This window comes from Coturnix japonica, chromosome 6 (assembly GCF_001577835.2).
Source record: "Coturnix japonica isolate 7356 chromosome 6, Coturnix japonica 2.1, whole genome shotgun sequence".
Classification (NCBI taxonomy): domain Eukaryota; kingdom Metazoa; phylum Chordata; class Aves; order Galliformes; family Phasianidae; genus Coturnix; species Coturnix japonica.
In genome coordinates this window covers 17,279,295-17,294,963 of record NC_029521.1, presented here as the reverse complement: position 1 = coordinate 17,294,963, position 15,669 = coordinate 17,279,295, and the positions used below count along the sequence as shown (strand labels likewise).

At 42.6% G+C, this 15,669-nt stretch overlaps 2 protein-coding genes across 5 annotated transcripts in view; one reads left to right on the top strand and one right to left on the bottom strand.

Annotated features, from left to right (window-relative positions):
- The window catches only part of TNKS2 (tankyrase 2), a 51,013-nt gene that overhangs the window by 31,817 nt on the left and 3,527 nt on the right, over positions 1-15,669 (bottom strand). The window lies entirely within an intron of this gene.
- On the top strand, positions 10,907-15,025 carry PPP1R3C (protein phosphatase 1 regulatory subunit 3C). Of its 4 annotated transcripts, XM_032445283.1 has the most exons (3): positions 10,907-11,071; positions 11,490-11,631; positions 12,509-15,025. In XM_032445283.1, coding segments are annotated over exons 1-3 (1,089 nt in total). In that variant the 5' UTR covers positions 10,907-11,070; the 3' UTR covers positions 13,455-15,025. The 4 variants fall into 4 exon arrangements, with proteins under 4 accessions (XP_032301174.1, XP_015722378.1, XP_032301176.1 ...); XM_015866892.2 differs by lacking the exon at positions 11,490-11,631 and having other exon boundaries at positions 10,916-11,071; XM_032445285.1 differs by lacking the exon at positions 11,490-11,631 and having other exon boundaries at positions 10,962-10,980.

Sequence of the window (15,669 nt, the reverse complement as noted above, 5' to 3'; positions counted from 1 at the left end):
GAAATGAATGGGGAAAAACAAAAACAAAAAAGCTGCTTACCTTTAGAAGGCCTCAGGTAAACAGGGATCTCCAGAAAAAGATGCCCTTGCCTCCAATGCCAGCCCTTAAGCAAGATCTGGGAAGGGGTGGATCCTGGCTCCATCCCTCACAGTCACTCAGCTACATTGCATGCACCTGAGCTCCCCTGGGTTGGCCCTGCCTTCCCACCAGGTGCTCAATCACTGCTTCAGCATTTCTGCTACAATATGTGCATACAAGTCAGGTTTGGACACCACTGAAGTTCAAACTGTGGGACAGAGAAGCCTAAATAGGCAGATACATCCTTTAGTTACTGAACTACTGCAGAAATATATTTCTTCTTTAAAGTATAACAAAACCCACACAGGGAATCCAAGATTGTGTTTGCGTTTTTTACTGACTTTTTTAATCTCTGAGCTACAAGTTGTCCAAGTACTTTAGAGCAAGGATTTATTGCCAGTTGTTTTTTCTTAGGCTAAGTGCCAGTGTCCTCTTTTAAACTCATGCTTCTGCTCCAGCTGATCCCAGCACAAATGCAAAGGCTTAGGTGACTTCATACACCCCAGACAGAACTTCCAAACTCACAATGTGTTAAGAGCTTGAAATAGCACCTCTGTGCCTATACTGGGAATTGTGTAAAGCACCTAAGATATATGGTTACTGTGAGTACTGGAAAATTCAGCTCTTTTTTTTATTACTGATGCCAGTCATTCCGATTCCTCCTGGAGCTGTCTGTGCCTCTTGGAAATCCTGCCTTCTATTCACTGCTCAAAGCTGAGTGAAGAGACACACTGCGCAGACACTACGTGCAGTATGTGTCCACAAGCTGTGAAAAGCCTTGAAGTTTCACACCAAAATTGTATTTGTTTTGATAACATCGGCCCAAAATATAGTGTTAAGAAATGATCTTCTAATGCTCTGTGCTGGTTATTTTGTATCTTATGCCAAACACTGGAACACATCAAATTAATAAATACTAAAGCAGTATAAACGTTAACTACTCTCCCCTCAAATACAACAACAACGAAAAGAACAGTGAATATTGGAAAAGAAAAGAAAACCTTTGTCAAGGTGGAGGAATATTTCACAGGCTTGTGACAACTATCTGTACTTTGTGCTTCATTATAAAATTTATGTTGCTTCTCTTACAGGAAAAAGTATGCTTGTAAAATGACAAACAATAATACATCTTCCTGGGCGTGATCACAGGGCAGAGAAAGACCTTTCATAATTTCCTGGTAACTGGTTCCTGTTTGTAGCTTAGGTTGGGCAGGCTGTGCTGTTTCTGCTGACCCACAATTCAGACCAACTTGAAATGGGTACTGACACATTAGGCTGAATTCAGAATGACCTTGGTGACCTGCAGGGACTTACACCTGGCATTATTTGTATGTTCTTTTCCTTTGTTATGTCTTTTACTATCTTTTATGACTCTCACACATTGGTCTATATGAAAATAACGTCCTCCTGTTTTTAAATTGCTTCTAAGTTTGATCAAGGTCCTTTCTTTTTAAAGATATGTTTGCAAATGTGCATTTGAGCTCCTGAATTGGAGCTCGTTCTCAGCAGACCCACTGACACGCAAACTTAGTTTTTGCATCTGACGTTAGCATATGGTGAGTCTAATTGCACAGTTGCAGTTTGGCACTGCTTTGGTGCTGACAAGCTAATAACTTTTCAGCTGCTGCTCAGCTGCAGCTGAGAACATGACTGCTTTTAGTTGTTTTCATGGCAAAGAAGTTCATCTGAACTCCTGCTGCAGTTTCAGCAAAACTCTTTGACATGACCTAGAATGAATTAGAAAGATTCACTGATCAGTTAGCAACAGATGAGAAGTACAAATGGATCTGATCCCTTCCCATCACGAGCACAGGCTAAGGATGGCAGGGTGAGTACCTGTTGTAAGTTTTCCCAGTGAGGAGTACTGTACTGGCACACACAGCAGCTAGACATATGACTGGCATAGCTCCTCTAACTGGGGACCAAAAAAAGAGCAGTAGGAGGAGGAACAGAACAGCATGAAAATGTGCCTCTTAAAATGTCATGACCATTTTAGCTCTCACCTTTTCTTAACATGACTATTACATTACTTTAGGCACAAGCTTGAAGAGATTGGAGTGAGGCAAGTAGCTAGCATCACCTCTGAATTAGGATCAGGAGAATTCTCAAGGAGAATGACTTTTTTAATGAAAACCAAGAGTTCTGCTAGAGTAGTGACAGTTGAATATAATCCAAGTGTGCCTACAAAACACTGTGCTGTAGCGAAACCACAATTCTTGAACACATGAAATTTTCCTTCATATTCAGATACCAAATCTAAATAAAAAGGTTTCTGCGTACATCCTTCTTGGCACATATCACATTTAAATTGCAAAATATGCAGTGGGAGGAAGTGACCGACGTGAACTGTCAAAGCTGGGAACTGTCTTCCAGTTCCCCTCTGAAGAAAACCAAAGGCAGTGCAGTGAAGTGCTGCATCAGCAGCCATTCTGGGGCAGCCTCTGGACAAGGAGCCTCCAACTCAACTCATCTCCTAGCCTGGCGTTCTTTCCATCACCATTTCCTCCTGCTCCTAGACTTGATTCAATAGATAGTTCTAGATATTCTTATTCAAAAGCGACCCATTTTTCAGACTAAAAACAAAGCAAACTAAGCATCACTCAGAATATATGCCCATATCTCTTTTACCCACTCTAAATCTTGACATACGCAACTTGCCATCTGTGCCAGGCTATCACAAACTTAAGGTGGATGAATAGTCAGTTACCTGCAGTAATGAAGTTTTAGAGCATAATTGGACTAATCTGCTTAGGAATTTAAAAGGAAGAAAACTGTTTTTAGGTATGATGCTGTGTATCAGCAATGCAGTCACAATGTGCTTCGGTACTCTTACCATGCTGAAAGTATGCTGACTCAATAGTTAAAACACTACATTACACAGCAGTGGCTCAAAGAAGTTTACAGCAGTCTGGCATTTATGCAGAAGCATATTTATTAGTCTCCTTTCCTTCTTCTTGCTAGTAAGTCTTCCTCTAGTTCCAGGTTTCAAAACTAATGTAAAAAAATCAGAGTTCCCTGCTTTAGACAGAATGACTTTTACCTTCAAGAGGGACACATCTGCCTTCATTTTTGTGCATGACTGTACTAATAACAGCAACAAACAAGGAATGTGGTTGACAAAGCTATAATGTATCATGTATTTTTAAAGTTCTACGTGCCATTTAAAAAGACAAAAAGTAAAACTAATGCAGTATTACCTATAAAACATTTGACAAAGGAGACCGGAACCAGGGCAGACTAGAAAAGACTCCATGTATCAATGAGTGTAAGGCTGACCTAGATCTTTTGATTTAGAATAAGATTAATAACAGAAAGCACAGGCACACTCCTGTACATAGCATTATTTTTTCTGAAGTGATTTTCCTATAGTCAAAAATACGTTTAGACTTGAGAAATTTTAGTATGTAGCACATGAATCAGCATCTTGTTTTCTGGATGAACAGATAATGAATCATCACTTTTCATCCTCTATCTGTACCTACGATATGTTGCATAAAAAGGGACAGGCATGCTATTTCATTTTCTGGTATACCTGCAGGGCGTTCACAACCTGATTTCAGAGGTAACAGCACGGATGATAAGGTGTCTTTTCTAAGACAGAGACATTCCAATGACCAACACCCTGACCTGCTCTCAACACTGCGTGCTATGACTAGCTGAGAAGTTTCTCCTTAAATACCTTCTTCATGGGATGTTCAAATACAGTCAGTATGAATTATGGCTATTATCTGGAGAAACCAAACATGCAGTGTATATTGGTAGTGATAAAATGAATACAGCATTTCTACGCTACCACTCTTACATAGAGAGAGAATTTATTTTCTCTCATGCTCACCATGAGATTACCACGAGAAAAAAGCTATGAATGGGATGATGTTCCCTTTCCTTTGGGAACAGAGAGTTTTAAAAAGATAGCATTGGTTGGAAACAGAATTCATATGCTTTACTGTTTAATATTTTACTTTCCATCTTTGCTCCTAAAAGGACATAATCACAACTGCCTCACCTGTAATAGGTCTGTATGGCTGGGCACTTGCTCATTCAGGGATAGCCTGTTCTTGTCCACTGCACTGAAACACACCTATACAGGAACATGTGAAATGAGATTTAAGAACGGGTTTTCTATAGTCCAGGAGAACAACGTGAGTTCTATACCACCCGTACTGTGTTTTATTCTATATCCTCCCTCATTCTCTAAGAAAGGATCCTTGGTAGAACTCCTTGCTAAAGAGAGAGGGGAAGTTTTTAAAAAACTCATTAACAAAGAATGGTTAAAGAACTTGCCAGAAGGGATGTGTGCGGGTTAGACAAGCATTTGAGCAACCTTAAGTGGTCTGAGGCAAACATTTGTTGGCATAGGAGCAGCATGGTTCAGAAAGAGCTTCAGAGAGAAAAACCTGAAAGGTTGCCAGCCAGAATGTTTAAATGAGGTACTGAAAATTTTAGTGGCTTCAGCTAAGCTAAGAGGGCAGTAAGCTTTGGGTAAAAGTTTATGGGACAGAAAGTGGAAGTGTGGTAGAACAATTCAATGAAGACTTGGAGCCAGAAGGGCTGAGAAGAAGGTGAAACGTAAACTGAAAGCACTAGAAACAACACAGCCAAAGGGAAGCAGAGGAGATTAGAAGATGACAGCAACTCACAGGAAAATAAAAATGTAGTGCCAAAGCAAAAGCTTCTGAAGAGATTTGAAGGGAGCCTATATCCATGACTGATGCAGAAAGGAAAATAAATAGCTTGTATATCAGCATTCGGGAGGGCTGAACAACAGTTTTGTAGATGGGCATGGATAGGTGTAATTTGGAAATGGTGGCAGATGTTAAACCAAAAGTTGTGAAAGCCTGAGAGAATAGCTGCAAGTCTGTTTCCATTGCCTCTTCCACTCTTTCTACTGACAACTGAGATCATATACAAGAGAAGGATTTTCAGAGGCCTCCCAAAGCACAAATAAAATGTAACTTATTGTATGCCAAAATACAGATAACTGCTGTTTCCAAAACAAATCAAAGTGCACTGAAGAAATGACACAAATGTCAACGTACCAAACCTTAAATTTAGAGTCTGGCACAGCAAACAAAGCTTTGCCTTTGTTCTGCTGAGAACACCATTAATTTTATTTAAAATCCTGAAATGAATACTAAGCGAAGTGATTACTCCCCTTCACTGGGTACTTCTGAAGTTGCTCCTGCAGTACTGTGTCCAGTTTTGGTTCCCTCAGTAAAAGAGCCTTGTGGATTAACAAGGAGGGGTGAAACCAGTGGAAGGTCACCAAGAGGGTCAGGGGATTGGAATGTGCTACAGGCAGCAAGACTGCCCTGCTGTGGTTGTTTTGCAGGGGGAAAGGCTGAGTAATGATGGATCACAGCACAGCCTTCACCTACCGAAAGAGGTATGATAGAGAAGATGGAGCCAGACCTTTCACCAAGGATGTGCAGCAAGAAGAAAAAAGGCTAGTCAGATGTTGCAGCAAAGACATTCCAGTTATAAATGGAAAAATATTACAAGAGTGGTTAAGTACTGGTAAAAGTTGTCTAGAGAAGCTGTGGACTCTCAATCCCTGCAGGTCAGTTGAACAAGCAACCTGAGTTCAGCTGGTCAAGTAACTTAATCAGCCAGATTTAACTATGAAGCTAGCCTTGTTTTGAAGACAAGACTGGAACAGATGACCTCCAGAGATCCCTGTCTGTCCCAGTCATTCTATGACTGTAGCTCTCCAGGGAAAGATGCAAGATTTTTCTCACTGATTAAATAAATTTTAAAGATTGCAAAACATACTGTAAGCATTATTGCATATGTGGAGCAAGCACATTTTGACAGCAGACTCTCTGTGTTCTGGGAAGCAGTATCCAAGAATAACCCGAGGAAGCTAATTTATTGCAAATATGATATTTAGGCTGTAGATCGTTCTACACTGAGGGGCTCAATGTCCCAACCCATTGCGGGATGAAACAAGACTGGTGCTGTTACAGTCCTTTGAGAGGCTTCATTCTTTCCAGTAAATCTAAAGATGAAACTAATCTCTGCATGAAGTTTGATCCCTGTGAAACTGAACAAATATATGTAGATGCATGTTTGTATTATGCATCCAAAAAGAATGCTGAAATAACTAGGTCACATCCTAGGAAACTCCTATTTTAAGGCTGAATTGATTATTAGTCAGACTAAACCTTCAAGAAAAAGGGTTCATTCATCCCTCAGACCTATAGCATAGGGGAGCTTTTTCCCCCAACAGGGAAAATCCTAGAAAAACTCAACACAGAATTGCACTGTATTAACTTTCAGGCACTGCTCTTCCCTTGTGATACACGAGACAAAAAAAACCTTGTAAGAGAACCTAAAATATAGAAACGGATCATTTCTCTTCAGTGGCAGAATAAGAAAAGTAGCATTATTCAAAGACTTCCAAACACTGTGTGAACATATTGCAGATGTCAGCCGGACTGCTATTAAATACAGCAATGCTCACTCAGGATGAGGGTTTTCAGAACGTTGTTCAACATAAATCTTACAAGAATGGGAATCATACTGAAAAATCATGTCTCACGCAAGGTTGTAAGGGATTTTTCACACCTGGATAAAGAGGTCACCTATCTGCTTGAAAGACTGTGATGAACAAAAGCCTTCCCATGTAACTGCCAAACAGTGTCCATTCAATCAGTATTTGCTCAGTCACACGGAGTCACACAGAAACCAAATTGCACAAAGCACAGCTTCACCTGCTGGGTTTATTTTTTACAAAAGATTGATATTCAGCACAGTTATTTTCTCCACCTGGCTCATTCATTCCCTAGCCTTGGTGCATAACTGAATAATTACTTGCATCACAACCATGGTCATAGAAACCTGCTGCCCAACTTCATAGATAATAGCCATTTACAAAGATTATTTTTGGTAGATGAGAGCTGATACTGAACATAAGAGCTCAATTTAATAAATGGCTGGTGGAAGCCTTGTGTGACTGCATTGTCCCCTGAGCTGATGGGCCATGACTATGCTACCACAGATACTCTTTCATAAAAAGAGTATTTATTACTCTTTATTCTTTATTAATGTGTGTTGAGTGATGCTGTGGGAATCAAGTATGTGCCAGACAAAATCTGATGGGTATTTTCTATTTTCTAGCAACCACAGTATTTTGCCTCAGAATAGCAATTGATTTTAACCTCAAGCCTAAAATCAAATCAAGAACGTCCCTGTTAAATTGTATAGTATTACTGCACTGAGCTAGCATTACTCTCTGACCCTGCAAACAGCAGCAATTTTTCAAGGGATATATTGTTATGCAAGTAAATGGAGATGTATAATTTCTTCTCTCTGAGGTTTATTCTACAAATGTGGTTATGACCAAAATATGCTCTCAGGAAATGCTTTCTTATCTTTGCTTACGAAGACTTCAGTTAAACACTAAGACCGTTCAACTTCTTCCATACTCACAACTGCAACCTAAAGTAATAAAGCGAAAGAGTAAACCACTGAAACTTGCTTAATTACTCAGTTTTGGAAAACGGATTGAGCGAAGCAGCTCTTTCATTCTCCTCTGCCATGAAATGACCAGAGCCAACAAACGAATGACCAAGCTGTTGGATAGCTGACAGAAACCAAAGTCATTTATTACCTGCTTAGAAAGCCACTCATTGAAAAAGGAGCTGGCTGGTTCAGGCAGGAGAAGAACAGCAAGACCTGCATTGCTGTCTGCATAAACAAGCATTCACAAGAGAGCTAATGCTGTTGGTCGTTGAGCAGAATACCTCAAACCTGCCTGCCACAGAGTGACCTCCATGGGCCCACCGGGGAGCCAGCCTGCATGCTACCTAGACTAGGAATAATGCAGACTGCAAACGATTTTGAAAAAACATACATTTTCAGTTTTCTGAAACTACAATGACAATTTACTACAGTTCATTTATTGCAGTTAGGCTTTTACACTTAAAATGCAGTGTTTTTCAGAAAAAGGGACAGAAGCAGCACAAGAGGTCAGTTTTGGTTTACTTGCAACAGAGTCAGTGAGGTACAGCTGCCTCTTACATGACCCCCTTGCCTCTCCCAGCAGTGCTTTTCTCTCTATTCTTCTGTGTGTTCCTACAAGTGTCAGGAAAGTGGCTATGACACCAAGTGCCGTCCAACACAGTGAGACAATGATTTTTTTTTTCCTCTGGAGTAGCTCCTATTTTAGCAGCCCTGTATGATAGGGGAGATGGGCAGACAAATCTACATTTTTAAGCTTCTGATGACAGGAGAGCCGCTGAACCAAAATAACCAGAAACCTGAGTCCTCTGTGCAGACAGAAGAACATCACTGGCAGTGCAAACTGTTCTACTACCTCAGGCAACCCCAGCTGTGTGCCTAGAGCAGGGACATCTCTTCAGGTGAGGAAAGAGCAGCTCTGGCTCTGCACAGCCTTCTCTGCTTACAACCAGAAACTGGGGCAGTACTTTGTGGCCATGAACGGGGCTTAGGGTCACCGAGTAGCCACTGAGCTGCTGTGTGCAGTCCATATTTACTAACTTGGGCAACAGCATGTCCATGAAAAGTTCTGCATCTCACTACTGTTGGGTTGGCTGTTTTTTTTCTTCTGTTTGTTTGTTTGTTTTTTCTTCTTTGTTTTTTTCTAAGCATATCACCTTAAATAATCTTTGATAATGTTTTATAAGGCAGGAAAAAATGAGTATTTAAACCAAATAGGAACAAAACATTTTAAAATGGCAAAAGTACAGCAAGCAGTAGAAATGTGCAGCAAGGGGTACTTGGTACAACTGCTCGTGTGCAGGCTTCAAGTGTGAATCAGCCTGGAATAAAACAGCTGCCCAGGTCCTATCTGTGGCCTGCACATGGAAAGCACAGCCCAGCTGTGGGTGGTGCAGGTGGACATGGTCCCACTTGGCCCCGTGGTTCTATGGGACCACAACTTCAGTAGCACAGGCTCACAACACCTCTCCTGAGTTGCTCACTCATGCTTTAAAATGCAGAATATTTAGTAAGTGCCAACCGTGCACTCATTTATGACCCTTGGGGGTCTTGGGTCTCAATTTCAACCCCTGGAAAAAGCATCTGTAGCTCAAAAGAAAAAAAAAACAACAACACAAACACACTCTGCAACTAGCAGGGCTTGAAGAACAGTTTTTTGGTACATTCCCTAAGCAAACAATGAGGAAATATCATCTGTCACTGAGAGGGAGCCAGCAGTCATAAAAAGATAAGGAAATGGAGAGATGTGATATGTGGAGCAGAGGATTAGGGAAGGTCATCCTGAATTGATAGCACCAGGGAACAGGCCAGAACCTTTCCAGTCCTTGCCTTTGCTGCCAGGTAGTGCTTCAGGCTCCATCTAGGTGATGTTTAATGTCACCTACTGGCAGAAAGGGCAGGAACTTCAGTCACCAAGAGTCTTGCTAAGAAATTGAAGCCTTTCTGCCCTATGAATGCCTTCATTATACACACAGAGGCAGTGTATGGGTCTGTGTGCCACACTTCAGTCACTAGAGGAGACTTCTCCCTCCAGCACTTTCAGGGCTGTTTGTTTCTCTGCTACTACACAGCCTTAATCCAAGAGGAAGGCATCTTTTCGCCTGCCATGCCTTGGCCTGTGCTTAAGTGCTGTCTCCTAACAACCTCTCATGCACAGCAATAGAGCCTTTCATTCACAAACCATGTAAAGAAAAACAATTTGGATGAGCCAGAGAAATCCTATTATCTTCTATTCTTCTTCACCATAAGTCCCTTTTGTTCCATGTAGAGCATAGTGCTTCCTGTCATGCATTGTGCACAGAACTCATCTACTGATAAAAGCTCAGAATAGCTCACATACTCAGTATCATGAGTGCAGGGCTGCACTTGGGAGAGAGTGGGCAGGAAGGTGACAGTGAAACCATGCAGCCACACCAGGCTCACACAGTTGTGGGGGCAGGCAGTGATGGTGTGACTGTCGTCACACTGCAGAGACCGCGTGCTACTGCTTTCTGCCCCTTTGCTCTAGAAATAGCTAACAGCTACAACGTGGGAAGTACAGCAGGACCTCCAGTACCCTCACACTGCTGTGTGTGGAGCTGAACAGCCAATAGTACCATGCAAAAGAAACCTCCAGTTTTGTCAGTTCAGTCAAGGCCAAGTATAGCCCAGGATGACAGACTTCAGGCCCTGGCAACACAAGTATCCAGCTCTTTTTAGTCAAATCTGAGTCTGCAGTTTCAAGCTGGTGTTACTCTTGTTCTGTTAGGTAGTGTCCTGCTAAAGCAGCAGCAGGAAGAAGCCCCACATTGACACGTTAAAGTGTTCTCTTGGAAGTCTTGTAGAGCAAACCCATTTGCTTTTCTAGCTCTGGCAAAGGCCCACTACCTCTGAGCCCCATCTGAAGCTCCAGCCACCCCCGAGCCGTACCGAGGCCACGTCACCCCCATAAGGGATGCAAGAGGTGCAGACAGGCTGATCGGGACAAAGGAGAGCTCCCCATTGCAAAGACCGCTGTGAGACAAGCAGCCGGCACTGTCGACCGCGTACAGCCAACACAGCAAAGCTCGGGCTCTCAGGGGCAAGAATATCCAAGTTATTTAAAGCACAGCAGTTTTGGAAACGACTCTGCGGGATGTGCGGGGGGGGGAGGGGTGGGCATGGGGAGAGGAGAGCCCTGGATGCAGCAGGAAGCAACGGCACGGCAGCACCACGCGCCGAGCATCGCACCGACCGAACAATAACAACCACCGAAGCCCCAGGGGGCGGCACTCGGCACCGCCCGCCCCACAGCCGTGACCACGTGGAGAAACAGCGGCCTCCCCCCCCCCCACGCGGCCCCCCGGCACGCACAGCCCCGCCGCGCCGCGCCCCGGGGCAGGACCGAGCCCGGAGCATAAAGGGAGCGGAGCGAGGGGGCTGCGGAGTAACCGCCCCGCACTGCTCGCCATCGGCCGCAGGTGAGCGCTGCTGGCTCCGCTGCCCGCGCTGCGGCTGCTCTCCCTCGGGTCGGTTCGGTTCTAGCGTGCGCTTCCAGCCCCGCAGAAGGAAGTAAGTAAAGGGGAGGGGGGAATAAAATCTTCATCCTTTGGGGGAATGTACTTTTGCACTGCGCTACTTTGATTTTTATCAGGCTTGTAGAAGCGTTTAGCGCTTGCATAGTGCCTTGTGAATGCTGCTCAACTCTATCATCTTTTGCTGGCAGATTTTTGCCTCTCCTAGCAGCGTAGCCCTTTATTTTTGTTTTGTTTTTAATGTTGTATAACGTTATGAGCAGCAGCCTATGGAGCTCGTCATGGAAACTAGAGAGAATACAATACTGATGCTGCTAAAAGCCAAACAAAACTTGATAAATTTGATGCCAGTACTCCACTACCTATTATGGTAAATGCTGCCATAGCTTAAGAAAGGGGGGGAAAAAAAGCAAGAAGAACGAAGAGGTCAGTGCAGATTCTGCTTTTTTTGGCAGTGCTCTGGAATACCAGTGAGAACACTGGGAAGAAGAATGCCATTTATTTAAGTGACAAAGCAAGTGCTCTTTCTTCCCATGACTCAACAGAACTCCATATTTCCAGCAAGGATTGGATCTTTACCAGAAGAGATGCACTGCAGTAGGAGCCCCTTCTGCAAATACTGCTAACCGACCGTGGTTTCAGAGTCATAGAATTACAGAGTACATCAAGTTGGAAGTGAACTGCAAGGACCACAGAGTCCAACTGTGGGCTCCTTGTAGGACCATCCAAAACCCCAGTCATATTTCTGAGAGCATTTTGTAAAATAATCGTGGTTTTCATCGTCTGAGAGTCAGGTTTAGGAACAAATCTAAACAAAGAAAGCTGTAGCATTCTTATGAAATGCTTGCATTAGGTATGGACTTTGGGGAATATAAGGAATGGAATGTTTTTAATACGTTACTCAAAACACAAGATGAAGACAATTCTCCTTCAGCTCCTTTATTCTTTCCCCCACTTACTCAGCAATGCTCACAATGCAAACCAGCTTTTTTAACTAGACCTGGGTTAATAGCTCAAAACTGATTTAACCAAAGCCAAGCTGGGACAGGTAACTTGATTACTCTAGTGCTGTCTGCTCGGGTGCAGCAGCTGATCCACCCTGTTAGATTTTTAAGACTAGGCTCACAGTCACTGAAAGAAATTGAAGTGGATGAGCACTTTCACTGCAGGTGGATCTGTTTGTACTGGTACATTAGGATGTGCTTTATTAGCTGTTTCTAAAATCCATGTTTCAGAGGTTTGGAAAAAGCAAATTACATTCGTATTGAAAGACTGCAGAATTGTAAAGAAATGACAGTATGTTCATTCTTTTTCCTCTCTTGAACTGTCAATATTAATTTAGGCTGCATTATTTAAAGCTGTGCAAAGACCAGGTTGTGAATAATTAAGACAGCAGATGAAGCACATATGCATTCTTAACAAGCTTTTCCCCAATGTATCAAATAATAATATGCTGTCTTTCTGCTCCTTTCAGAATGATTCAGATCTTAGATCCGAGACCCTTGCCAAATTCCATCATGCCTGTGGATGTGGCCATGAGAATCTGCTTAGCTCATTCACCTCCACTGAAGAGCTTCCTCAGCCCCCTTGAGGGCTGCCAGAGAAATAACTTTGTGAACAAATTCAAACCTCTCAGACCCTGTCTCCATGTGAAACGTGATTCTGAAGCACAGAAGAGTGACTGGAACCACTCAGCAGCCCGAGCCAAGAAGCGAGTTGTGTTTGCAGACTCAAAGGGGCTCTCCCTGACGGCAATACACACCTTCTCAGAGTTCCAGGAGCACCCTGGCTGGGATCTCCAGTTTGATCTTATAAGTCTCGAAAACATAACGTCTAACCTGAAGCTTCACGAGGAGAAAAACTTGATTCTGGATTTCCCTCGTCCCTCAGCTGACTACCTGGACTTCAGGAACCGCCTGCAGAGGAACTTGGTCTGCCTGGAGAACTGCAGCCTACAAGAGAAGGTGTTGTCAGGCACTGTGAAAGTAAAAAATGTGAGCTTTGAGAAGAAGGTTCAGGTTCGAATCACCTTTGATACGTGGAAGACTTACACGGACATTGAGTGTGTGTACATGAACAATGTTTATGGTGATTCTGAAAATGATACCTTCTCATTTACTATTGACTTGCCTCCTGCCATTCCTTCTCAAGAGAAAATTGAGTTCTGCATTTCCTACCAAAGTGGCGAGCGTACCTTCTGGGACAATAATGAGGGGCAGAACTACAAGATTCTCCATGCAGAGTGGAAATCTGATGGTGTTCGGATACCATCTGCCACAAAGGACTGTTTTGATGTTCCAGCTCCAAGGAAAGGGCAAGAGAGAGAGCCCGATCAGCTCGGCAGCCCAAGGCTGTCCAGTGGCCTCTTCCCCCAGTGGCAGAGCTCAGGTGGGATTGAAAATTCATCACCATATTGGTGATAGACACTAGCTTGGAAATATTATTCCACTTGGCAGCAAACCAGTGTTAGCTTTCTGGTTCACAGAACTATATAACAAAACCACCCGGCAGGTGTGGCTGCCTTTACAACTCCAAACTCAGCAGTCTCGTTAAGCCATATTATGTTCTTGAAGTTCTTAGCCAAAACTTATCCTTGGAAAGAAAGACAAACGAGATAAAACCCGTGTGTATACCACCTACTAGAAATAGCATGCCTGTATCTTAAGTATATGCTGTGTGCTTTCTGCTGTTGTCTCTCCTGAGTCATTAGGCAGGAGACTGTGGAAGGTGACAGTGTTTTAGCAAGCTGTAGCAACTGTGTGTGAGTGTGTGTGCACAGAACTGTCACAGGAGCAGAACATCAAAGTCCATTTTGTGCCTGTTAGCGCAGCAGAGCTGAGGCAGTGCTCTCAGGACTAAAGCTTGCAGTGACCTATGTGCTTTAGCAGTAGCAGGTAAGACTGCATGGCTAAGATTTGTGGTTTCAATAAAGGTTAGGAAATTTGGAGAGGATAATGGAAAAGTAGGAGAAGGGGAAGAGGTAAGATGTGCTGCCTAACTTGGAGATAGACAGTGTGTTGATGTTGTCTTCAAAGCTGGCTTTCTAAATAAAGGAAAAGTTTATGAAATTAAAAAGAATACAGAAAATAATGCAAAGCGAGTGGTGGAAGTGACTTTGGGAAGGCATCTCTGACCTCACTGGCCTCGGGAAAAATGGATATCTTGCATTAAGATCAAATCTAACCTCGAATTCTGCCTTCATCATTCTACTCGCTTGTCAGGCTGATGGTTACCTTCTAATGTTAAAAGAAAAATGTGCCTTTAAAAAAACAAAGTCACTGTACATGCCAAAAGTAAAGGCTGAAGCCAAGGTTAGTGTATAGACTACACTGAGTGGTCTGTAAATGTCTTGGTCTGTGGCAGCATTAGGTGATTTCACTCATTGCCTGATCTAGTCTTACAGCACCTAATGGTTAAGTATCCTGCTCCCTATTGCAGAGTCAGAGATAACTTTTGAAAAGTGTATAATATAGGAAAGGTCCTTCATATTGAAGACAGTGAATTAGCTGCAGTTGGTGAAAGCAACTTCTTTTAAAAAGCAGAATTGCTGCTAGTTTTTTCTAGAATGAATATAGGCTTGCACATAAACAGAAACTGCTCAGTTTCATTGTACCTCATTTTAGAAGTTTGTTTTGTTTGTTTTTTTAAACTAGTGTATATTTTATATCATATGCTTGTAATTTAGCTTCCTGAGCTGTCAAACTGTAAGCATGGTCTGTGTTTTGTGTAAGACTTGTGGGAAATTGTCCAGCACATACTCAGCAGGTGTAAATATTGGCATACCTTCTAACTGTACAGAAGTGATGTTAACATCAAAATACATGTGACTTGTATAATAGCCTGAATCTGAAGCTACTTGTAATGCAATGAGAAGATAAATGCTAAGATGAAGTAAGTTTCTTCCACTAATTGCACTTTTTTTTTTTTCTTTTCTGTGTAACCCATGCTGTTAAGTGTCAACTAGCTATTTTAAGAATAAATTGTATTTTAATACATCTGGTTCTTATTGAGTCAACTCAATCTGCTCATTCCATTCCTTCTTTAAACAACTGCAACTCCAACAGGAGCATGAGGCATAGCTGGTTTGCTCTGTGCCACCAGCTATTGCTAAAGCTGAATATGGTATGGTATCTCAGCACTTCTGATGTTATCCTGAAAATGAAATCCAATCTCTTCACTAAATCAGAAGTTATTAAGCGTTAGCCTCATAAATTGTCACTTAAACAAACAAAACCCCCCTCTGTCTCACCCATATTTTAGTTTGACACATTCTTCTATGGCTTTTCCTTTTTCAGGGGTACTTCTGTCCCAGTCTGGTGGCCAGTTTCCTGCTGAACTATAGCATATGAGATGTGTGCCTGGCTGCACCTAGACAATAGTACTTAATGTATTCTGGCTCACTTTTACTTGGTACTTAGCTTATTATGCTGTCCCTAAAGCCATTGCTGCTATTCAGGGGAGGGGGAGGTTTTGTTTCTCCTTATGCCTAGGAGCCAGCTCAACTGCCATTGGTACCAAACAACTCAGTGGAGAAAAGTGTCTGTCTTTGAGCTAGTCTTTCACCTTTTACACTGTTCTGTGGACCCACACTTTTAATTATTTATGGTGGAGAAAGCAGTTAATAACTCCAGTGCC

Bases quoted from the DNA above. Each gene is read 5' to 3' on its own strand.
- PPP1R3C (XM_032445283.1), top strand. The intron at 11,632-12,508 runs GTAGGAGCCCCT...TGCTCCTTTCAG, and splicing joins ACCAGAAGAGATGCACTGCA to AATGATTCAGATCTTAGATC.